The sequence below is a fragment of the Mercenaria mercenaria genome, chromosome 1 (assembly GCF_021730395.1).
Source record: "Mercenaria mercenaria strain notata chromosome 1, MADL_Memer_1, whole genome shotgun sequence".
Lineage (NCBI taxonomy): Eukaryota > Metazoa > Mollusca > Bivalvia > Venerida > Veneridae > Mercenaria > Mercenaria mercenaria.
Window position 1 is genome coordinate 8,460,401 of NC_069361.1, and position 26,735 is coordinate 8,487,135.

Sequence of the window (26,735 nt, forward strand, 5' to 3'; positions counted from 1 at the left end):
GCTGATCACGTGATAATATGCAAATTTTGACGTCATATCGAAAGACTATACACACACAAGACAGTTTGACACATGGATTGATAAACGCCGGTTGTTTCATAATTTTGTATACTTACTGTGATATTGTGTGTTTTTATTAAAATGGGAGCTACTGTATCAAGAACGGATTTCGAATGGTCTTATACACAAGAACCACATGCATCCAGAAGGAAAGAGATTCTTAGTAAGTGCCTTTGTTTCATAAAAAAATTGCATGTTAGCATCTCGATGATGCTGAGAGGCTGTTCTCGGGTTCCAAAAAATGTTGTTTTGCTCACTTAAAAATAGTTTATTTTGACCGCTGTCCTTTTAAGAAATGAAAGTCACGTTCAAATAATTTTATGAGATTACTGTCTTTTTAAAATCGCGTTTTTTAAATGACGTTTTGCGATATAAATAATTAAATTTGCAAAATAAATGAGGCGAGCGGTAATTTTTAGCCATTAACAATACAAAAACTTTCTAACCGACTATAACTATGAGCAATATGAAAGTAGCATCTATTAATTTTACAGTAAGTGATAACTGATTATGTTGCTGATAAAATATGACCCAGATTTCGATAATTTAAATTATATAATGGGGCAAAATTTATGAAGTTGATAAGCTGATACAGAAAACGAAGTAGACCCACTAAACATGAAATGGAGACTATTTCTTTCTCATGAGTAATGCAGTGCTTTAAAAGATAAGCGAAATTTAACAGTTAAACATTAACTGAAATAGTCAATAGATTTCTAGATGAGAAATTTTGAAAATACGTTACATTATAATACTGTAATGGTGTAAACCTGTTTGCAAAAACTAGTTTCCGGGTTCACGCGAGCGTGTATGGCATATTAGCATATCGCAGGGCAACTATATATGATAAAATATTTAAAAACACAACAATTTTTGCACACATGTTTATTTTAGCAAACACGCATGCTTAACAATACTTTCCTACAGGGCCTCGTAAGTGAGTAATAAGGTCATTGTTAAGGTATAAAATCGCTTGTCAAAGTGCACAGCTCTTTAGTTAGTAGGATTGCACACTGGATTTATAAATATTTCATGTAACCTCACGGTGACCAGATGAACTCAGGCGAACCGGGTTTGGATTTGATTTTCATCAGTTTAAATTAATTGAACACTAGTATTGAAAAGTCGATGAATCTTTATGTCAACTTTCTCAGACAAAAAAATATCAACCTCTTTGACCAGCGGATACACTATACTGACTAAAGGTTAGGGTTAGGTTTTACATAGGTTTGCACACAGCCCAATGTTAACAATGAGGTTACCATGCAGACATAATAGAAACAGAAAACTTTTCAGTAACGAACGACAGTTCCATTGTAGCAAGATTCAAGTTTTTATTTATAGCCAAATCAGTATACGCCATGCCTATGGCACTTTTAAACTATTTGAGCCTCATATTTACTTTCTGGTCATCAGCTGTTGAACACGTCTTTAAAAAGAACATTGTCACTTACAGATGACATTCCATAATAAATTGAGATAAATTAATCATTGAACATTATGTTTAATGTGATTTTCTTTTAACCCACCCTTTCATGAAACTTATACATGTGAATTTCATTTTGTCAGTCCCTCTCTTTCTCATTGCTGCATCAGTCACGCAATCTCGTGTATTAAACTGTATGAACTAAAACTTCCTTTGGTATTTTTCCAGCCTAGCTTATATCAATGTCAAACAGGAAGTAGTACACAAACGCTTTGTCTTGCTTTAGATTTTAAGAGCATTAGCGGTTTTATATGTTATATCGTAATTATGCTATGTTGTTTCCGTCATTATCAACAAAGGTAATTCTTCAACAAGGTTGTGGTTCTGGGACGATCTGTGTATGAAAAGAATTGGAACCACTGCCTTACCCTTGCATGATCGTAAAAGGCGATTAATCAACACTTGGTTTTGCTGTAACTCTGTGATTCCCGCAGATATGCAAATTTTGATTTCATACCTCGTTTTTATTTCGATGTAAATGAGATGTGAAACCAAAATTTGTAGTCGTGTTTGGTGCCTTATACTTAGTAACCTATACTGTGTTGGTGCGCCGTAAAACTAAAAAAAAAAAAATAAATAAATCAACAAGGTGATTCCAAATCTAACTAAAATTTTGATTAAAATTGCAATTCGTTGTCACACCATTCGAATCATTACCGATCAAGACATATAAAGCGTGTAGTGCAAAAATGAAGGTCGGTTATTTCAAGCCCGCATTTTCATTCTTTTCTAATCATTTCCGATCAAAATCATTATCAGGCAGTTTGCACAAAATATGATAACCAAGTAGTCACAAGCCGAAAAACAACGTTATACATTATAACTTCGGTAAAAAGCTACACAGCTTATGTTACAATGTAAAAACCTTTCAAACAATAAATAATTATAATAAAGAAAATGATATGAACCTTTGCACAGTGGATAAAGATCGAAGCGATACATTACAAACGAGCCGAAGAACGACAAGTCAACTATGTCTAATTCATTCATTACCGTTCCCAACTCCCCGCGACGAAATTGACGGTCAGCCAAATACAAACTCGTCCAAGAACATGCAACAACTAATGTGTCGGCGGTATCTGACCGATTTAATATTCCGAAAGTCTCAGATGAAATGTTTGTCTGTTCTTCTACCCCTCTGCTGACTGTTGTCTTGTCTCCCGCAGTTTGCTAAAACATGTATACTAGTATATATTATACGTCATCAATTTGTTCCATCGAAAAAAAGATCTCTAGATGTTAAATTGTTAATCTTGCAAAAGATTTTGCCACAGTTCACAAGGAAGTGAAAACCGTTATATGATTATCTAATATGGTTATTTACCTTATGATCTGCATAGCAGTCGGTTTGTATCAGTTTTTATCAGCTTCAGACTGCATGTTTATGTATTATCATAGCTGTATTTCCACATGTTTGCATATATCTCGCAAATGAGCTAAACCTCCACACATGTATCCTACAGTTTCGTGGATTTATAGCATGACATAGTTCCCTGTAAGGGTTTTGTAATTAATTACTATTAGCGTCCGACATCTGTTTATATAAAGCTGATAACAAGATCGATTTTGGATAAGGGATATGAAAAAAGACATAAGCTAATAAAGGGAAATTCACATATTTATGTAGCTACATGATCCACTGTACAGATACTGATATGAAACGATTTTTATTTGTTTTGTATGATTCCCAAACTTAAGTTTAATATCAAAAGCCGCTTATCATTGTACGTTCGTAAGCGCACGACTTAACTTTTAGGGGGTTACAATAAAAAAGTTTTAAAGGTATTTTAAACCACGTTATGGTATTTTAAACCATGTTATAAATAATAAACCTAATAAACCACATTTGCAGTGTAAGAGGACGAAAAACGCACTAATGATTGTGTAAGTACAGCGTAACACACGATATTTCACGCTCGGCAGCTGTGTCTGATTTAGGAATTTGTATCACCAACTTGCGGCGATTTATAAGTTCTTTTTTTAACGAATTCTGTTCATATACATACAAACGTACTTCTAAATATTGAACATGTTGAAGTTAAACACGTTTGGCTATCAAGTATAATCTAAATGGATGAACAGACGTTAAACGGCGAAATCCATGTTAACAATTGCATGCATACATTATTTATGCAACCGCATAATTATACTCGTTTTGTTACTTTGTGTTATATCTAGTCGACGTATGCAATCGCTGCTGCACAAGACTTCCTGATGCAGGCAGCAGTCCACCATTCTTCAAATCCCTTATGTACGGTCTTTTCCGTCTGGCCTTTCTTGTTCCTGTCTGGTCTCACTCGTCTGGCCTCTGCCGTCCGGTCACTTCTGTCTGGTCTGATTCTTATGGCCACTGCCATCTAGCCGCTCCCGCCCGATGTCTCCTCCTGTCTGGTCTGTCTCGTCTGGTCTCTACCGTCCGGTCACTCCCGTCTGGTCTCACTCGTATGGCCTCTGTCATCTTGCCGCTCCCGTCCGGTCTCACCTCCTGTCTTGTCTTTCTCTTCTGGCCATTGCCGTCCGTTCACTCCTGTATAGTCTCTCCTCTGGCCTCTGCCGTCTGCTCAGTCCTGTCTGTTCTCCCCCGTCTGCCGTCCGGTCTCTCCAGTTCCGTATAGCCTATTCCATCCGGTCTCTCCTTTCTGGTCTCTCCTGTCTGGTCTCTCTTATCCTGTCTCTCCTGTCTGTTCTCTCCCGTCTGACGTCGGCCGTCCGGTCTCTCATGTCCACTTCTGTCTCGCCTATTCCGTCCGGTCTCTCCCGTCTGTTCTTATTCGTCTGACATCTCCCGTCCGGTCTCTCCTGTCTGGTGTGTACTGTATGCATCGCGATTCATTTATAAAAGTTTAATAATGCATGGCTATTACACAGTTTAAAGTAGAGCGGAGGCAATGGTCTAATGGTAACACTGTTTGACTACCACACCAGGGGTTGTGAGTTCGAGCCCCTGCTCCTCAAACTAGAATTACTAACATTGAGATAAGAGTCCTGTGTATGGGTGCTTTACAGCCGGCACGCTAAAGAACCAAGGAAGCTCCTGGAATTGGTGCGGCTTCTGTATCTTGCATTATCCTCCTGTCTTCTGGAGGGGCCGCCTATATGGGTTACCGCGGTGACGACTTTAAATAAACTTATATACAGACACATAGTTTTAAGTTTCATCTGATAGATTTATCCATGTAATATGCACATATCCCTTGTATGAAAATATCCTTGTTTTATAAACTTTATAAGCTTTAAAACTCCACACGTGACTTTTGCATCACAAGATGTCCAGGTATGAAAAGTTATATCTGAGTTGGGTTTTTTTTCCAAAAATTATTCCCTTTTTTACAATCTGTGAATAGTTTTGAATGTTAGCACGATTTTCAGGAATAACTTGATGAAATGTTTTCATATTTTAAATCACATGCCACGTGAGGTGTACTCGTGATGCAGAAGTAGCGTTATTTTTGCAACAATGGGTTGACTTCACGTGGAAAGTTTCATAATCATAATGTTGGGTTTCATTTTTGTGTCTAGAATAATACACATTCAATAACAATTAACTGAAAGAAACTTGATAAGAATGTGATATGTGCACGACAAAAGAAGCAGATACATCTATCGAAGGAGTCGGCGGGTTGTATGTTAGAAAAGGGACATTAGTACCAGAGGCCAGTTAGATTTCTTGTAAGTTGCGTAAAATCTCCGATTATAGTGTACAGAATGATGCATTATTCGCGATGGACGCTAAGATAGTAAAAGTGAAAAAGTAGAAATTTTAGTTTTGCACGATACGTCTCAGTCCTCAACCGTGTATGTCTTCAGCATCCCGTTTTTTATACAATCAGAACGCTAACATAATATTGTCCATCATAGGAGCGGACACCGATGCAATTTTATTTGGATAGATATAATGTTACACGAACGTTCGGCTTTCCCTGCGAAAGAAATATTAAAAGCCCGTTTATTATGCTATTGTTCAGCAATTACGCCAAAAGGAAGCTTTAACTTTGGGATTATATATTGCGATAGCTGGTTCTCGGCTTTACAATGCACTTACAGAAAGCAATTCTCCATCGGCTTCGAATGTTTTGGTCTTTCATGGTTTTTAAACAAAAATCCTATAGTAAAACCGTCCCGTAGGGACTGGGTGGGACTTAACATCAACCGTACGTGTCTAAACGCAAGAAAAAAAAATGAACTAGATAAACATGACTTAATACTTATTATCACATGTTTGACGTCGCGGGAGTGTAATAAAGCCACTGAATAAAAATGATAATACACTAGTGTAATAAAGCTTTGACGTCGACGTCATTTATATTATAGGCGACGTCGGTCAAATTGTCTTGTTTATATAGTAAAAGAAAGTCGATTTTTTGATTTTTCGACAAGAAAGGCTAACATGTGATAAAAAGAATATTAAATTTGTGACTTTCCATATTGAATTTATCAAACTCGTTGAATAAAACTGATAAAATGCTCCGCCCGAGCATTTTATTATTTTATTTAACTCATTTGATAAATTCAATATGAAAAGACACTCATGTAAATTGTAATATCCTCTATGTATGTCCGCCATACTGTGCAATGATATTTGATTAGCTGTAGTTCGTCAAATACGATTAGCGCTGCGGTCTGACATTCTATGCAGATATATACATAGAACGTGACGTCACTACTTTCCGTCAGTGCGTCATTATGAAAGCGCTACCGTACTACGTACACATTGGCACTTCGGTTCGGGGTATTGCCCCGGGGATGTTGCCAGATATTCTTCCCCACAGATCTGCCTGCTGTTTTTTTTTTCAAGTTATTGTAAAGTTCGACGTATTGATCGGTCATTCCTCAAACTATAATAAGCATTCAAAAAAATCACATATTGTTATGTACTATAAAAGTACAAGGATGATATATATTTATAATATAACTATGAATTTATCAAACTGGATAAGGCGGATATAAGTCATCAACTTTGTGGTGTTGATGTGTATGATTTTGTGATTGACACTGGGTAACTGAATGTTATCTTTGCTTACTGAATTGTGTTTTTGGCCACTTACTTTCGCTCACCTGTGCAGTACGAATGTAGGGATAACGCATTATTTGCGTGATATTGCAGCTGCAGAAGCGCGAGTGTTTGGTTTTGCCTGATCGCTACGAGGGATTCTAAGTTACTGCGAAAAACGCCGTTCTAGCATAAAACTAAAGTAAATGAATAATGTACCGATACATTTAGACATTATGCTTGTGTTTTAGACGCATATCGCATAAATTGTATACAAAGATGTGACGGTTGAACAGCTCGTGATATCGACGTGATTTCCATGTTAACACATGTTTACTCTTCTGTTAAAACTCGAACATTTAAACATGCTGTAATTATCAACAGCAGGGTAAACGTGTATTAATAAGAGAAGATGGACTGTAAAGACACCTGATCCATTACAACAAAGTAAAATGTGTATTTCAACGGTGACTGAAAAAATTTGTAAACATGAACGCGCATTGCAAATTATTCATTTAATTAAACTTTTTACAGTGTTTTTTAAGGCTCATGGTGAGATTTTGTGATCGCTCAATGTCATCCGTCGTGTGTCGTCCGTCCGTCAACATTTTCTAAAAAAAATCTTCTTCTTGAAAACCACTGTGCAGAATTACACCAAACTTCACAGGAATGATCATTGGGTGACCCCCTTTCAAGATTCTTCAAAGAATTAAATTCCATGCAGAACTCTGGTTGCCATGGCAACCGAAAGGAAAAACTTTAAAAATCTTCTTGTCCAAAACCGCACGGTGTAGAGCCTTGATATTGGGCATGTGACATATTCTAATGGTCCTCTGTGAATATTGTTTAAATTGTGCCCCTGGGGTGAAAAGAGGCTCGCCACGGGGTCACAAGTTTTACATAGACTTCTATAGGAAAAAACTTTAAAATTCTTCTTGTTTTAAACTGCAAGGCATAGAGCCTCAATACTTAGCATGTGGCATTATCTAGTGGCCCTCTATGAAGATTGTTCAAATTATGAACCTGGGGTGAAAAGAGGCCCCGCCCCGGGGGTCACAAATTTTACATAGTGTTATATAGGAAAACACTTCTTGCCTGAAACCACAAAACCTAGGCTTTTGATATTTGGTATGTTGCATTGCCTAGTGGTCCTCTACCAAAATTGTTCAAATTATTTACCTAGGTGAAAAGAGTTCCTGCCCTGGTGGTACCAAGTTTTGCATAGACTTTTATAGGGAAAAAACTTTAAAAATCTTCTTGTCTGAAAGTTCAAGGCATAGGCCTTTAATATTTGGTATGTAGCATTACCTAGTGGATCTCTAACAATACTGTTCAAATTATGCCCCTGGGGTGAAAGGAGGCCCCGCCCTGGGGGTCACTTGTTGTATGAGTTATTTAGGAATAAATACTTCAAAAATTATCAGATCATATTTCCAAGACTGTTTAATAATAATTAACTGATGACCCCAAGCGATTAGGGGTCACTTGTCTATGACCTTGACCTACTGACCTACTTTCTTGTTTTTTAAGATACAGTCTTGAAATTTGGATGACATGTACTGTTTTGCACACTGATCTTAAAACTGACTTTCAGTTACCATGAATGTGACCTACTGACCTACTTTCTAATATTTTAGCATCAGTTTGCCATTTGAAACATGTGGCTCTTATTACTCAGGTGAGCGATTCAGGGTCATCATGACCCTCTTGATTTTTTGTTGTTTTTTATAACACTTGCGAGAATCCCTTCGATTTTGTAGATGTTGTGAAGCGAACAAAATGCATTTTCCCAACAGTAACAGTTATTATAATTTTGCACAGCAGACAGATTCATAGATATATGCATATTTGTGTTACATGTTGACTCGATCAGAAAATATCATAAATATTTGAAAGAAAAGAAGAAAGTTTTGAATAATACCGCTTTCCTACCGGGTTAGATTCCTGGCTACTCATATTGCGGTGTGTCCTTTGGCAAGCGACGGTAAATAAAATTTACCTTTACCTAAAAAAAAATACAAGTCATGATAGCTTAATTTTACCGTCCCATCTGTTTGCAGGTAAATACCCAGAGATGAAGAAGTTGATGGGCCACGACCCAATGCTGAAGTTTGCAGTAACGGCGGCAGTGTTGTTTCAATTACTTATGGCTTACATGGTGCAAGATGCGAGCTGGGTTACCATTTTGGTGTTATCTTATTGTATTGGAGGGACAATTAATCACTCAATGTCTCTAGCTATTCACGAAATTGCTCATAATTCAGCATTTGGTCATACAAGACCTCTTGCTAACCGATTTCTTGGATTTTTCGCAAATATTCCAATTGGAGTTCCGGTGTCGATTTCATTCCGGAAGTACCATTTGGAACACCATAGATATCAAGGGGACGACGAGAAGGACGTCGATATACCAACTAAATTTGAAGCGAAACTTTTCACAAATTCGTTTACAAAGTTAATCTGGGTGCTGTTACAACCATTCTTCTACAGTATACGGCCATTCTTCGTGCGTCCCAAAGCAGTGCAACCCTTGGAACTTCTTAATATCGTCTTACAAATTGCTGTAGATGTACTTATTGTGTATAGTATGAGCTACAAGTCTCTAGTCTATTTGATAGCTGGCACATTTTTGGCTACCGGACTTCATCCAATGGCAGGTCATTTCATATCCGAACACTATATGTTCAAGAAGGGGTATGAAACGTATTCATATTACGGACCACTGAATTACCTCACGTTTAACGTAGGTTACCACAACGAACACCATGACTTTCCAAGTATCCCTGGATCAAGACTTCCATTGGTAAGTTTATGGTTCCTCGCATTCCTTTAATCCTTGTAGCGTACACAAACACAACACGAACACGACACGACACGAAACGAGTCTGAACGTTTTTGATGTTTATTTGCACAATGGAATATTTCGTACATACTTTCATAATTCATTTTGTAACTTCTTAAGTCTTAACAAGTGTCATATTTAAAACCTAACTTAATATCTACGAGACCATTCCTAGGTCTAAGTCCAGCCGGACTTCTAAGCCCTTTCGACCACTTCTGCTCATCTAAATATCTGTAGCTCTATTATATAGCTACTATAAATCATAACATCGGTTATATGTATTGTCTGACAATTTGATGTACAAAACGTGAGGATGTGATATGATAAACAATTAGATAAATGCATCAACAATATCAGCTTGACAGGTGTGTAGCTGGTGTACTGTCTAACCTTGATTATTTTACACTCGTTACCCACCGAAAGAAAAAAAATATGAATTGCAAATTTAAATTTTTCAGACTTGAAGTACTATCTCTTTCCTTACAATATGACATGTAGAATGATAATTTAATATGATCAAGAACATTAGAATACAATCTGAAGAATGATATTAAAAAAACAGTATTAAAGAAAAAATCTTAAGTCATTTATGCAATTAATGTAAACAAGAACAAAGGGAATAGAATTTTAAACTAAACAATTTTCACAATACATAGAAAGTCTTTTTTTATTTTATATCGCCTTTGTAGTGGCACTTCTCCTTTCTTCCTCCAAGACTTTTTCTTAACCCGTGTTACATCCATATTTCACAAAACCAATATCTGTAAAATAAAGCAAAAACACAGGTGAGCTCTTTTAGAATATATGCTATATAAGAGTTAGGAAAAGATAAAAAGTCGTTTAGTAACATTGCTAAATTGCTTGTTATTATTGTTGCGTGTATAAAAATTTATCATGATACATGTATTTAAATTTCACTTATTTATACAAAGATTTTAATCGGCACATTAATCTTACTTTCGAATATTTTAATATTTGACTACAGATCTTAATCGATATGTAATGACCAAAATGTATGAATTGTGTATTGATAAGTAGAAAGAGAGAGAAGATAATTAGTTTTTTTTAGAGCTCTGTGATTTTCCAGCTGGACCATTTTCTTCGCCAAACTTCACAGGCTTCCCAGCTTGTCAGTCCACTTCACCAATGTCCCTTGGTTCCGACATCCACATCACCATCGATCTCTGGTACTAAGGATTTCCCGTCATCGGCCATGTTTTTGTTATAACGTTGTACCGCACTTTCCAGGTTATGATGTTCATCCATCTAATTTCACTTGCTAACTTCTGAAATTATCTAGGTTCTCCAAGTTATAATATTATTGTTTCATTAACGTAATGTTCAATATTTCAGATGCATTTTCTAGAGTTCTCCAAGTTTAAATATTACTGTTGTATTAAAGTCATGTCCAATATTACCGATGACCTCCGAAAATACTTTGTTATTCATTGTTCCCATTTGTCATAAATGACAGTTTATGACAGATAAAATCAAGTCTGCATGTTTACAAATTGTCATAATACACAAATGTAAATGTCATCATTTTGTTTTGAAACAGGTTACTTCTCGATATGTACCGTTATATGTAATGAGTCTCCCTTTGGCTATTATATAATGACAGTCCACAATACGACAAGACTTATAATGTTGACTTGAATACACTTTTTCCCATGTTAATTTGACAGTTTGTTGGTATTTATTTCGGACAGTTCGTATTTTATCCAAGGCAGTTCGTTCGTACTTTCTTTTCATAAGTGGTATCTGTACTTCGAATAAACCGTTATGTTACCGAAAACCTTACTTCTCTTTGTACTTTTTACAAGCTATGTCCTACGTTTTACATTATTCGAAAAATAAAGATATCAGCCAAATATGTTTCTAACAAAAAGCAAAACATGTTCTCAACATAAAAATATACTTTTTTAAAAATGTATAAGATAGCTATAAAATTCTACAAAATAAAGCATTTAGTCATTTCCAAATACAACAGACATACATACAAAACCAACACCAATATATAAACAGAAATAACTGATAATGATTTCTTCCATGCTTATATTTACACAATGTAACCTTTCTAGATGATTCAACAGAAATATTATGTCGTCCGCGAGAAAAATATAAATTTTCCGGCAAAATACCCTGCTTAAAAACCATGAAAGGTAACCTAAAAGTAACAGCACATTCGACTGTTTTTTGCAACTCTTTGACAAAAATACTACATCAGGTCTCATAAAACAAAAGCTATTGCGCTTAAAATATCTGGTACACACCCGTACCTCATAATGCAAATATGCATCGTTTTCACGCTATGATAGTAAGACTCCCGATTTAAGATTTCGGAAGACAGTATCTGTGTCTGTATAATGTATACATCTTACAAAACAACTGGGATCTCAACTTCCAGTCCACAAAGACAATATTTAGTAACTCTTAGTATCTCACAATATATATAAATTCAACCTTACTGGAATCCACATGTTCCAGCGACAATATCAAGTCATTTTTACGTAATAAACATATTCTTGTGCCATATCAGGCTTCAAAATATTTCCAGCACAACAGACAAGACCAACCTTTATTTACTGAGACCTGAATAACCATATTTTAGTACGATAACCATGTACACATTTATTCAGCAATGACAATTTAACCCAACAATGCTTATCATGCATAAAACATATTAAACACGATATTTCACATATCTAACTAGTTTTCAGCCGTTCCTTGTATTTTCACATATATTCGTGATGAAATATTACCCATAACCTCAACAGAAAAACTATCTACAACTCATTTGCGCATATTTATGACTAATACACAAGTTTCATAGGACAATCCATCTTCCTTCATTTAAACATTTGTCAATGCGGGAATGCTCCAAAACTGTTTAAATGTGGCCATAAGGAAACAAATATCATATGGAACAAGTAAAATAAACATAATATGACAAGTAAAACTTTTGAAAAACAAATATTTTCATATTTATATTTCTTAATTCAGTCTCTTGAGTATTTCCTCAATGCATTGTTTCTTACTTTTTTACGTGTATTTTTTCTAATATTTTACTTTTTTTTTTTTTTTGGAATTTTGTATATAATGAGTTAGGTTTTATCATTTATAAATTTAAATTTTCTATTCGTGTCTAACAATTGATCAAATTAAAATTTTCACTTGACATTTTGTTCAAAATAAGAACCAAAAATTTAAAAAGAAAAGACTACTTGGCAAAATTATACAAGAAGATTAGGTAAGATGGTAACTTACAGTTTTCTTTCAAAATTCGTCTTGGCAGCGTGTCGTCGTTGGCCAGTAGTACTTCGCTTGGTAATGTCGCAACAACCCATCTTGAATTCGACATCCCTGGTCACGGCACCAAAAAATTGAATAAGATTGTGTAGCGTACACAAACACAACACGAACACGACACGACACGAAACGAGTCTGAACGTTTTTGATGTTTATTTGCACAATGGAATATTTCGTACATACTTTTCATAATTCATTTGTAACTTCTTAAGTCTTAACAAGTGTCATATTTAAAACCTAACTTAATATCTACGAGACCCATTCCTAGGTCTAAGTCCAGCCGGACTTCTAAGCCCTTCTGACCACTTCTGCTCATCTAATATCTGTAGCTCTATTATATAGCTACTATTTATATCATAACATCGGTTATATGTATTGTCTGACAATTTGATGTACAAAACGTGAGGATGTGATATGATAAACAATTAGATAAATGCATCAACAATATCAGCTTGACAGGTGTGTAGCTGGTGTACTGTCTAACCTTGATTATTTTACACTCGTTACCCACCGAAAGAAAAAAAAATTGAATTGCAAATTTAAATTTTTCAGACTTGAAGTACTATCTCTTTCCTTACAATATGACATGTAGAATGAAAATTTTAATATGATCAAGAACATTAGAATACAATCTGAAGAATGATATTAAAAAACAGTATTAAAGAAAAAATCTTAAGTCATTTATGCAATTAATGTAAACAAGAACAAAGGAGAATAGAATTTTAAACTAAACAATTTTCACAATACATAGAAAGTCTTTTTTTATTTTATATCGGCCTTTGTAGTGGCACTTCTCCTTTCTTCCTCCAAGACTTTTTCTTTAACCCGTGTTACATCCATATTTCACAAAACCAATATCTGTAAAATAAAGCAAAACACAGGTGAGCATCTTTTAGAATATATGCTATATAAGAGTTAGGAAAAAGATAAAAAGTCGTTTAGTAACATTGCTAAATTGCTTGTTATTATTGTTGCGTGTATAAAAATTTATCATGATACATGTATTTAAATTTCACTTATTTATACAAAGATTTTAATCGGCACATTAATCTTACTTTCGAATATTTTAATATTTGACTACAGATCTTAATCGATATGTAATGACCAAAATGTATGAATTGTGTATTGATAAGTAGAAAGAGAGAGAAGATAATTAGTTTTTTTAGAGCTCTGTGATTTTCCAGCTGGACCATTTTCTTCGCCAAACTTCACAGGCTTCCCAGCTTGTCAGTCCACTTCACCAATGTCCCTTGGTTCCGACATCCACATCACCATCGATCTCTGGTACTAAGGATTTCCCGTCATCGGCCATGTTTTTGTTATAACGTTGTACCGCACTTTCCAGGTTATGATGTTCATCCATCTAATTTCACTTGCTAACTTCTGAAATTATCTAGAGTTCTCCAAGTTATAATATTATTGTTTCATTAACGTAATGTTCAATATTTCAGATGCATTTTCTAGAGTTCTCCAAGTTATAATATTACTGTTGTATTAAAGTCATGTCCAATATTCCGATGACCTCCGAAAATACTTTGTTATTCATTGTTCCCATTTGTCATAAATGACAGTTTATGACAGATAAAATCAAGTCTGCATGTTTACAAATTGTCATAATACACAAATGTAAATGTCATCATTTTGTTTTGACAGGTACTTCTCGATATGTAACCGTTATATGTAATGAGTCTCCCTTTGGCTATTATATAATGACAGTCCACAATACGACAAGACTTATAATGTTGACTTGGAATACACTTTTTCCCATGTTAATTTGACAGTTTGTTGGTATTTTATTTCGGACAGTTCGTATTTTATCCAAGGCAGTTCGTTCGTACTTTCTTTTCATAAGTGGTATCTGTACTTCGAATAAACCGTTATGTTACCGAAAACCTTACTTCTTTGTACTTTTTTACAAGCTATGTCCTACGTTTTACATTATTCGAAAAATAAAGATATCAGCCAAAATATGTTTCTAACAAAAAACAAAACATGTTCTCAACATAAAAAAAATACTTTTTTAAAAATGTATAAGATAGCTATAAAATTCTACAAAATAAAGCATTTAGTCATTTCCAAATACAAACAGACATACATACAAAACCAACACCAATATATAAACAGAATAACTGATAATGATTTCTTCCATGCTTATATTTACACAATGTAACCTTTCTAGATGATTCAACAGAAATATTATGTCGTCCGCGAGAAAAATATAAATTTTCCGGCAAAATACCCTGCTTAAAAACCATGAAAGGTAACCTAAAAGTAACAGCACATTCGACTGTTTTTGCAACTCTTTGACAAAAATACTACATCAGGTCTCATAAAACAAAAGCTATTGCGCTTAAAATATCTGGTACACACCCGTACCTCATAATGCAATATATGCATCGTTTTCACGCTATGATAGTAAGACTCCGATTTAAGATTTCGGAAGACAGTATCTGTGTCTGTATAATAGTATACATCTTACAAAACAACTGGGATCTCAACTTCCAGTCTCACAAAGACAATATTTAGTAACTCTTAGTATCTCACAATATATATAAATTCAACCTTACTGGAATCCACATGTTCCAGCGACAATATCAAGTCATTTTTACGTAATAAACATATTCTTGTGCCATATCAGGCTTCAAAATATTTCCAGCACAACAGACAAGACCAACCTTTATTTACTGAGACCTGAATAACCATATTTTAGTACGATAACCATGTACACATTTATTCAGCAATGACAATTTAACCCAACAATGCATTATCATGCATAAAACATATTAAACACGAATTTCACATATCTAACTAGTTTTCAGCCGTTCCTTGTATTTTCACATATATTCGTGATGAAATATTACCCATAACCTCAACAGAAACTATCTACAACTCATTTTGCGCATATTTATGACTATACACAAGTTTCATAGGACAATCCATCTTCCTTCATTTAAACAATTTGTCAATGCGGGAATGCTCAAAACTGTTTAAATGTGGCCATAAGGGAAACAAATATCATATGGAACAAGTAAAATAAACATAATATGACAAGTAAAACTTTTGAAAAACAAATATTTTCATATTTATATTTCTTAATTCAGTCTCTTGAGTATTTTCCTCAATGCATTGTTTCTTACTTTTTTACGTGTATTTTTTTCTATTATTTTACTTTTTTTTTTTTTTTTAGAATTTTGTATATAATGAGTTAGGTTTTATCATTTTATAAATTTAAATTTCTTTTCGTGTCTAACAATTGATCAAAATAAATTTACCTTGAAATTTTGTTCAAAAATAGAAACAAAAATTTAATAAAAGAAAAGACTAGCTTGCAAAATTATACAAGAAGATAGGTAAGATGGTAACTTACAGTTTCTCTTCATTCGTCTTGGCAGCGTGTCGTCGTTGGCAGTAGTACTTCGCTTGGTAATGTCGCAACAACCCATCTTGAAATTCGACATCCTGGTCACGGCACCAAAAATTGAATAAGAGTTGTGTAGCGTACACAAACACAACACGAACACGACACGACACGAAACGAGTCTGAACGTTTTTGATGTTTATTTGCACAATGGAATATTTCGTACATACTTTCATAATTCATTTTGTAACTTCTTAAGTCTTAACAAGTGTCATATTTAAAACCTAACTTAATATCTACGAGACCCATTCCTAGGTCTAAGTCCAGCCGGACTTCTAAGCCTTCTGACCACTTCTGCTCATCTAAATATCTGTAGCTCTATTATATAGCTACTAGTATATCATAACATCGGTTATATGTATTGTCTGACAATTTGATGTACAAAACGTGAGGATGTGATATGATAAACAATTAGATAAATGCATCAACAATATCAGCTTGACAGGTGTGTAGCTGGTGTACTGTCTAACCTTGATTATTTTACATCCTTTAAACCTTCTGGAACTGGGCAGTTTCTTTAGTGTGTCCAGGAGCAAATATCGGTAAGTGAATACTTAACAGGGTACTCGTTTGAAAAAATCGTTATAGTTTATGCTGAACTTACATTAGTCTTTTTCATATTACATACTGAATATTTACTTCCTCCTATTAGTCAAGATGGCTCTTTTTGTCAAAATTTATCAGTAACATCATCGTAAGTTTTTGCTCAAATTTATCTCAAATGGACCACTAGAGCTAAAAAATACATTTAAACAACTTCTACTATAAACTAGCATTTTAGTACTTCTACCAACATGTTCTGTATTATCATTATAAAAAGTCCTTGCCCAAATAATGTTTAAATCAGGTTTTTTAGGGGTGTGGGGGGCGGAGCTCTTGCCCTTTTAAAAGTTATTGTACAGACTCTCATACTATTCAATGTCATCAATGTCAGGTAATTAAAGACAGAGCCAGTCTTTAGTTGTACATTAATGCTTCTGTAAATATAAAGTTAGGCATTAGCTGGTTCAGTGATTTTTTCCAGTTTCATACATGTAAATATTTGCTTTTCCAGTTTTGTGTAAACAATTAGTTTGAATCATGTTACAATTACAAATGTATTAAAGGTAATCATCTCATTTTTACAGGCCCGTAAGATCGCTCCAGAATATTATGACAACTTGCCGAGACATACATCATGGGTGAAGGTCATTTGGGACTTTATCACCGACCCTGCCATAGGCCCCTATGCCAGAGTGAAGAGAACACCGATTCCCATTAACCCATCTATACCAGAGGATACACCAGATGATGCGATAAAGATTGGCGATTATGTTCACAAAAATGGAACAGGGGAAAATGGGAATATAGGAAATGGACAGCATGAAAATGGAAAAGTTAGAAATGGACTGCATGCTAATGGAAAAGTTGGAAAACAGGAATGATCAAGTAAACTAACATATTTTTATTAATAGACAATGCCTTGCTGTTTAGTTTGTAAACATGGTTCATAACGTCAATGGAATACCCACAGTTTCAGGGTACGCATAAATGAAAAAAGTGCTGAAGTTTCTTGTTACACAACAGCCTGAATCTGCTGTAAACTGTTTAAAAGTATATGAGTAAATATACAGATACGACAGTTCCACACATAGGCATAAGGGTTTTTTTCAAAAGGTTATACTATTAGAAATAACCAGATGTTCTTATTATGTCAAGTAACTTTGCTTGTTTAACGTTCTGATTTTCTTGCCAAATATTGCGTTAATTGTTAGACAGTTCTTAAAACAGTTTTTTACCTTGATTGTTAATTCTAGATTTTATTTTTTTTTCAAAAATTGTTGTGTAGTAACTACACTAAGTGCAAATCTTGATTGCTGTGCTTTTAGTTTTATAAAATATTTGTTTAGTATAGAAGTTCTTATTGTTTAGTACAAACTCATTTACTTGTCTTAGTTGCTAAAATATTTTTTCAAATTTTAATAAATTACCTGTGTATATGTAATATACTATCATCAGTATACTGTAAATTAAACACAATTTGCTAGATATTGTATTCATGTGAAGTGTTCAATTATTTCTGAATGAAGCAGAAATCAGGAATATACACAGACATAGTAATATTTTATAGCCCAGTAATGCACTCAGTCTTTTTAGCTTTCAAAGCATTTAATGGGGTTTGTTTGTGATTGTTCTGTTATAAAGTGCTACTAGAGTACCGTTTTAGCAGATATATTTGTTACATTTTGTATAGCTTCTTTCAAATATTGTTTTGTCTTATGTTATTTTTTAGCTCACCTGAGCAATGCTCAGGTGAGTTTTTCTGATCGCTCGATGTCCGGCGTCTGTCGTCTGTCTGTCGTCTGTCTGTCGTCTGTCGTCTGTCTGTCGTCTGTCTGTCAACATTTAGCTTGTGTATGCGATAGAGGCTGTATTTTTCAACTGATTTTTATGAATTTTGGTCAGAATGATTACCTTGATGAAATCTAGGCCGAGTTCGAAAATGAGTCATCTGGGGTCAAAAACTAGGTCACTAGGTCAAATCAAAGAAAAACCTTGTGTATGCGATAGAGGCTGTATTTTTCAATTGATCTTCATGAATTTTGGTCAGAATGATAACCTTGATAAAATCTAGGCCGAGTTCGAAAATGGGTCATCTCGGGTCAAAAACTAGGTCACTAGGTCAAATCAAAGAAAAACCTTGTGTATGCGATAGAGGCTGTATTTTTCAACTGATCTTCATGAATATTGGTCAGAATGATTGCCTTGATGAAATCTAGGCGATTTCGAAAATGGGTCATCTCGGGTCAAAAACTAGGTCACTAGGTAAATCAAAAAAAACCTTGTGTTGCATAGAGGCTTTTTTTTTTCAATTATTTTCAAAAATTTTTGGTCAAATGAATCTTGTGAAACTGGGCCCGAGTTTGAAAAGGGTCATCTCGGGTTTAAAAACTAGGTCACAGGTCAAATCAAAAAAAAAACCTTGTGTATGCGATAGAGGCTGATTTTTCAATTGATCTTCTAAATTTTGGGTCAGAATTTTTTGCCTTGATAAATCTAGCCAGTTCAAAAAAGGGGTCATCCGGGGTCAAAAACTAGGTCTAGGTAAAATCAAAAAAAAACCTGTGTATGCGTAGAGGGGGTATTTTTCATTGATTTTCATGATTTTGGTCAAAATGATTCCCTTTGGGAAATCTGGGCCGGTTCAAAAATGGGTCACTCGGTCAAAAACTGGTCCAGGGTCAAATCAAAAAAAACCTGTGTAGCATAGAGGCTGTATTTTTCAACTGTCTTCAGAAATTTAGCCAAAGATTACCTTGATAAATCGGGCCCGAGTTCGAAAAAGGGGTCATCTTGGGTAAAAAAAACTAGGTCCTAGGCAAATCGAAGAAAAACTTTGTGTATGAAAAAAGGGGAAAGTAGTTTTTCAATTGATTTCATGAAATTTGGTCAGAGTGATTGCGTTGATAAAATCTGGGTCGAATTGAATATGGGTTATTGGGTTAAAAAATAGGCCCAATGGTAAAATTAAAAAAAAATCTTGTGTATGCGATAGAGACTTTTTTTTTTTTTTAAATTGTTTTTTTAAAAATTTGGTGGGATGTTCCCTTTAATAAATCTAGGTCGAATTTTGAATTGGGTCATCGAGGTCAAAAACTGGTACTTGGTCAATCAAAAAAAATTGTGTAGTAAATAGAGGCTGTATTTTTCAATGATCTTTATGAATTTTGGTCGAATTTTTGCCTTGAAAAAATCTAGGTCAGTTTGAACATGGGTCATCTGGGGGTAAAAAACTAGGGTCTATCAAAAAAAATGCTTGTTTTTTATCGCAAAGACCAATTTTTTTTTGGTCCAATCTTAATAAAAAATTGGTCAAAATTTGTTCCATGAAATCACTAGGTCAAACTGTTTTACACTGTTTTGGTGTGTTTTTTTAGGGGAGGAAACCCAGGGCCATCTTTGGGCCCCCCTTTTTTGTTATTTTGTTTGTTGCTCACCTGAGGGGCCCAAAGGTCAGGTGAGCTTTTGTGACCGCTCAAAGTCCTCTCCCTCCGTCAAAAATTTTCCTAAAAAAAATCTTTTTTTGAAAACCACTGGGGGAATTACACCAAACTTTCCCGGGTATTCTTTGGGGGGTCCCCTTTGGGGTTTTTTTCAAAGAATTGAATTTCTTGCGAAATCTGGTTCCAGGGAAACCAAAAGAAAAAACTTTAAAAAAATCTTTCCCAAAAAGGCAAGCGGAGCCTTGATATTTGGCTTTTTTGAAATCATCTAATGGCCTCTATGAAAATGTTCAAATTGTGTCCCTGGGGTGAAAAGTCCCGGCCCGGGGCCAAATTTTCTAGACTTGTATAGGAATTTTTTTTAAAAATCTTTTTGTCTAAAACACAAGGACCCCAGGCCTTTGATATTTGGGATTGCCCTTGCCTTTTGGCCCAAAAAATTGTTCAAATTAGGGCCCCGGGGGGAAAAAAGGGCCCTGCCCCGGGGGTCTCAAGTTTAACTTGACTTTAAGGAAAAAACTTTTAAAATCTTCTTTTCCTGAAACTAAAAGGAAAAAGGGTTTTGTATTTGGTTGTTTGCCTTTCCCAGTGTTCCCCCCTACCATACTTTTTTCAAAATTATGCCCCAGGTTGTAAAGAGGCCCCGCTTGGGGGTTTAAAAGTTTAACATAGACCATATGGAAAAAAAAAATAAAAATCTTTGTCTAAAATTCAAGGGCCCAGGCCCTTTTATATTTGGTGTGTAATAAGAGTTGTGTAGCGTACACAAACACAACACGAACACGACACGACACGAAACGAGTCTGAACGTTTTTGATGTTATTGCACAATGGAATATTTCGTACATACTTTCATAATTCATTTTGTAACTTCTTAAGTCTTAACAAGTGTCATATTTAAAACCTAACTTAATATCTACGAGACCCATTCCTAGGTCTAAGTCCAGCCGGACTTCTAAGCCCTTCTGACCACTTCTGCTCATCTAAATATCTGTAGCTCTATTATATAGCTACTAGTATATCATAACATCGGTTATATGTATTGTCTGACAATTTGATGTACAAAACGTGAGGATGTGATATGATAAACAATTAGATAAATGCATCAACAATATCAGCTTGACAGGTGTGTAGCTGGTGTACTGTCTAACCTTGATTATTTTACACTCGTTACCCACCGAAAGAAAAAAAAATTGAATTGCAAATTTAAATTTTTCAGACTTGAAGTACTATCTCTTTCCTTACAATATGACATGTAGAATGATAATTTAATATGATCAAGAACATTAGAATACAATCTGAAGAATGATATTAAAAAACAGTATTAAAGAAAAAATCTTAAGTCATTTATGCAATTAATGTAAACAAGAACAAAGGAGAATAGAATTTTAAACTAAACAATTTTCACAATACATAGAAAGTCTTTTTTTATTTTATATCGGCCTTTGTAGTGGCACTTCTCCTTTCTTCCTCCAAGACTTTTTCTTTAACCCGTGTTACATCCATATTTCACAAAACCAATATCTGTAAAATAAAGCAAAACACAGGTGAGCATCTTTTAGAATATATGCTATATAAGAGTTAGGAAAAAGATAAAAAGTCGTTTAGTAACATTGCTAAATTGCTTGTTATTATTGTTGCGTGTATAAAAATTTATCATGATACATGTATTTAAATTTCACTTATTTATACAAAGATTTTAATCGGCACATTAATCTTACTTTCGAATATTTTAATATTTGACTACAGATCTTAATCGATATGTAATGACCAAAATGTATGAATTGTGTATTGATAAGTAGATAAGAGAGAGAAGATAATTAGTTTTTTTAGAGCTCTGTGATTTTCCAGCTGGACCATTTTCTTCGCCAAACTTCACAGGCTTCCAGCTTGTCAGTCCCACTTCACCAATGTCCCTTGGTTCCGACATCCACATCACCATCGATCTCTGGTACTAAGGATTTCCCGTCATCGGCCATGTTTTTGTTATAACGTTGACCGCACTTTCCAGGTTATGATGTTCATCCAATCTAATTTCACTTGCTAACTTCTGAAATTATCTAGAGTTCTCCAAGTTATAATATTATTGTTTCATTAACGTAATGTTCAATATTTCAGATGCATTTTCTAGAGTTCTCCAAGTTATAATATTACTGTTGTATTAAAGTCATGTCCAATATTCCGATGACCTCCGAAAATACTTTGTTATTCATTGTTCCCATTTGTCATAAATGACAGTTTATGACAGATAAAATCAAGTCTGCATGTTTACAAATTGTCATAATACACAAATGTAAATGTCATCATTTTGTTTTGACAGGTACTTCTCGATATGTAACCGTTATATGTAATGAGTCTCCCTTTGGCTATTATATAATGACAGTCCACAATACGACAAGACTTATAATGTTGACTTGGAATACACTTTTTCCCATGTTAATTTGACAGTTTGTTGGTATTTTATTTCGGACAGTTCGTATTTTATCCAAGGCAGTTCGTTCGTACTTTCTTTTCATAAGTGGTATCTGTACTTCGAATAAACCGTTATGTTACCGAAAACCTTACTTCTTTGTACTTTTTTACAAGCTATGTCCTACGTTTTACATTATTCGAAAAATAAAGATATCAGCCAAAATATGTTTCTAACAAAAAGCAAAACATGTTCTCAACATAAAAATATACTTTTTTAAAAATGTATAAGATAGCTATAAAATTCTACAAAATAAAGCATTTAGTCATTTCCAAATACAAACAGACATACATACAAAACCAACACCAATATATAAACAGAATAACTGATAATGATTTCTTCCATGCTTATTTACACAATGTAACCTTTCTAGATGATTCAACAGAATATTATGTCGTCCGCGAGAAAAATATAAATTTTCCGGCAAAATACCCTGCTTAAAAACCATGAAAGGTAACCTAAAAGTAACAGCACATTCGACTGTTTTTGCAACTCTTTGACAAAAATACTACATCAGGTCTCATAAAACAAAAGCTATTGCGCTTAAAATATCTGGTACACACCCGTACCTCATAATGCAATATATGCATCGTTTTCACGCTATGATAGTAAGACTCCGATTTAAGATTTCGGAAGACAGTATCTGTGTCTGTATAATAGTATACATCTTACAAAACAACTGGGATCTCAACTTCCAGTCTCACAAAGACAATATTTAGTAACTCTTAGTATCTCACAATATATATAAATTCAACCTTACTGGAATCCACATGTTCCAGCGACAATATCAAGTCATTTTTACGTAATAAACATATTCTTGTGCCATATCAGGCTTCAAAATATTTCCAGCACAACAGACAAGACCAACCTTTATTTACTGAGACCTGAATAACCATATTTTAGTACGATAACCATGTACACATTTATTCAGCAATGACAATTTAACCCAACAATGCATTATCATGCATAAAACATATTAAACACGAATTTCACATATCTAACTAGTTTTCAGCCGTTCCTTGTATTTTCACATATATTCGTGATGAATATATTACCCATAACCTCAACAGAAACTATCTACAACTCATTTTGCGCATATTTATGACTATACACAAGTTTCATAGGACAATCCATCTTCCTTCATTTAACAATTTGTCAATGCGGGAATGCTCAAAACTGTTTTAAATGTGGCCATAAGGGAAACAAATATCATATGGAACAAGTAAAATAAACTAATATGACAAGTAAAACTTTGAAAAACAAATATTTTCATATTTATATTTCTAATTCAGTCTCTTGAGTATTTTCCTCAATGCATTGTTTCTTACTTTTTTACGTGTATTTTTTTCTATTATTTTACTTTTTTTTTTTTTTTAGAATTTTGTATATAATGAGTTAGGTTTTATCATTTTATAAATTTAAATTTCTTTTCGTGTCTAACAATTGATCAAAATAAATTTACCTTGAAATTTTGTTCAAAAATAGAAACAAAAATTTAATAAAAGAAAAGACTAGCTTGCAAAATTATACAAGAAGATAGGTAAGATGGTAACTTACAGTTTCTCTTCATTCGTCTTGGCAGCGTGTCGTCGTTGGCAGTAGTACTTCGCTTGGTAATGTCGCAACAACCCATCTTGAAATTCGACATCCTGGTCACGGCACCAAAAATTGAATAAGAGTTGTGTAGCGTACACAAACACAACACGAACACGACACGACACGAAACGAGTCTGAACGTTTTTGATGTTTATTTGCACAATGGAATATTTCGTACATACTTTCATAATTCATTTTGTAACTTCTTAAGTCTTAACAAGTGTCATATTTAAAACCTAACTTAATATCTACGAGACCCATTCCTAGGTCTAAGTCCAGCCGGACTTCTAAGCCCTTCTGACCACTTCTGCTCATCTAAATATCTGTAGCTCTATTATATAGCTACTAGTATATCATAACATCGGTTATATGTATTGTCTGACAATTTGATGTACAAAACGTGAGGATGTGATATGATAAACAATTAGATAAATGCATCAACAATATCAGCTTGACAGGTGTGTAGCTGGTGTACTGTCTAACCTTGATTATTTTACATCCTTTAAACCTTCTGGAACTGTCAGTTTCTTTAGTGTGTCCAGGAGCAAACTTCGGTAGTGAATACTTAAACAGGGTACTCGTTGACTCGTATAGTTTTGTCTGAACTTTACATTAGTCTTTTTCATATTACATACTGATATATTTACTTCCTCCTATTAAGTGCAAGATGGCTCTTTGTCAAAATTTATCAGTAACATCATCGTAAGTTTTGCTCAAATTTATTCAAATGGAGGCCACTAGAGCTAAAAAATACATTTAAACAACTTCTTCTCATAACAGCATTTTGTATCTTCACCAAACATGTTCTGTATTATCATTATAAAGTCCTTGCCCAAATATGTTTAAATAGGGTTTTTTTTGGGGTGTGGGGGGGGAGCTCTTGGCCCTTTTAAAAGTTATTGTACAGACCTGCCATACTATTCAATGTCATCAATGTCAGGTATTATAACAGCCAGTCTTTCTGTTGTACATTAACTGCTTCTGTAAATATAAAGTTAGGCATTAGCTGGTTCAGTGATTTTTTCCAGTTTCATACATGTAAATATTTGCTTTTCCAGCTTGTGTAAACAATTAGTTTGAATCATGTTACAATTACAAATGTATTAAAGGTAATCATCTCATTTTTACAGGTCCGTAAGATCGCTCCAGAATATTATGACAACTTGCCGAGTCATACATCATGGGTGAAGGTCATTTGGGACTTTATCACCGACCCTGCCATAGGCCCCTATGCCAGAGTGAAGAGAACACCGATTCCCATTAACCCATCTATACCAGAGGACACACCAGATGATGCGATAAAGATTGGCGATTATGTTAACAAAAATGGAACAGGGGAAAATGGGAATATAGGAAATGGACAGCATGAAAATGGAAAAGTTAGAAATGGACTGCATGCTAATGGAAAAGTTGGAAAACAGGAATGATCAAGTAACTAACATATTATATTAATAGACAATGCCTTGCTGTTTAGTTTGTAAACATGGTTCATAACGTCAATGGAATACCCACAGTTTCAGGGTACGCATAAATGAAAAAAGTGCTGAAGTTTCTTGTTACACAACAGCCTGAATCTGCTGTAACTGTTTAAAAGTATATGAGTAAATATACAGATACGACAGTTCCACACATAGGCATAAGGGTTATTTTCAAAAGGTTATACCTATTAGAAATAACCAGATGTTCTTATTATGTCAAAGTAACTTGCTTGTTATAACGTTCTGATTTTCTTGCCAAATATTGCGTTAATTGTTAGACAGTTCTTAAAACAGTTTTTTACCTTGATTGTTAATTCTAGATTTTATTTTTTTTTCAAAACTTGTTGTGTAGTAACTACACTAAGTGCAAATCTTGATTGCTGTGCTTTTAGTTTTATAAAATATTTGTTTAATATAGAAGTTCTTATTGTTTAGTACAAACTCATTTACTTGTCTTAGTTGCTAAAATATTTTTTCAAATTTTAATAAATTACCTGTGTATATGTAATATACTATCATCAGTATACTGTAAATTAAACACAATTTGCTAGATATTGTATTCATGTGAAGTGTTCAATTATTTCTGAATGAAGCAGAAATCAGGAATATACACAGACATAGTAATATTTTATAGCCCAGTAATGCACTCAGTCTTTTTAGCTTTCAAAGCATTTAATGGGGTTTGTTTGTGATTGTTCTGTTATAAAGTGCTACTAGAGTACCGTTTTAGCAGATATATTTGTTACATTTTGTATAGCTTCTTTCAAATATTGTTTTGTCTTATGTTATTTTTTAGCTCACCTGAGCAATGCTCAGGTGAGTTTTTCTGATCGCTCGATGTCCGGCGTCTGTCGTCTGTCTGTCGTCTGTCTGTCGTCTGTCGTCTGTCTGTCGTCTGTCTGTCAACATTTAGCTTGTGTATGCGATAGAGGCTGTATTTTTCAACTGATCTTCATGAAACTTGGTCAGAATGATTACCTTGATGAAATCTAGGCCGAGTTCGAAAATGAGTCATCTGGGGTCAAAAACTAGGTCACTAGGTCAAATCAAAGAAAAACCTTGTGTATGCGATAGAGGCTGTATTTTTCAATTGATCTTCATGAA

At 34.3% G+C, this 26,735-nt stretch overlaps 2 protein-coding genes across 3 annotated transcripts in view; both read left to right on the plus strand.

The window, feature by feature from the left end:
- LOC123545048 (uncharacterized) overlaps positions 1 to 26,735 on the plus strand; it is a 550,315-nt gene that overhangs the window by 207,195 nt on the left and 316,385 nt on the right. The gene's annotated exons all lie outside the window — the stretch shown is intronic.
- On the plus strand, positions 17 to 26,419 carry LOC123545044 (sphingolipid delta(4)-desaturase DES1-like). 2 transcript variants are annotated; one of them, XM_045331284.2, is made up of 3 exons: positions 17 to 223; positions 8,597 to 9,339; positions 25,284 to 26,419. In XM_045331284.2, exons 1-3 carry the CDS (start codon positions 142 to 144, stop codon positions 25,578 to 25,580), a joined length of 1,122 nt encoding a protein of 373 aa, XP_045187219.2. In that variant the 5' UTR covers positions 17 to 141; the 3' UTR covers positions 25,581 to 26,419. The 2 variants fall into 2 exon arrangements, with proteins under 2 accessions (XP_045187219.2, XP_053395209.1); XM_053539234.1 differs by lacking the exon at positions 25,284 to 26,419 and adding an exon at positions 17,233 to 17,531.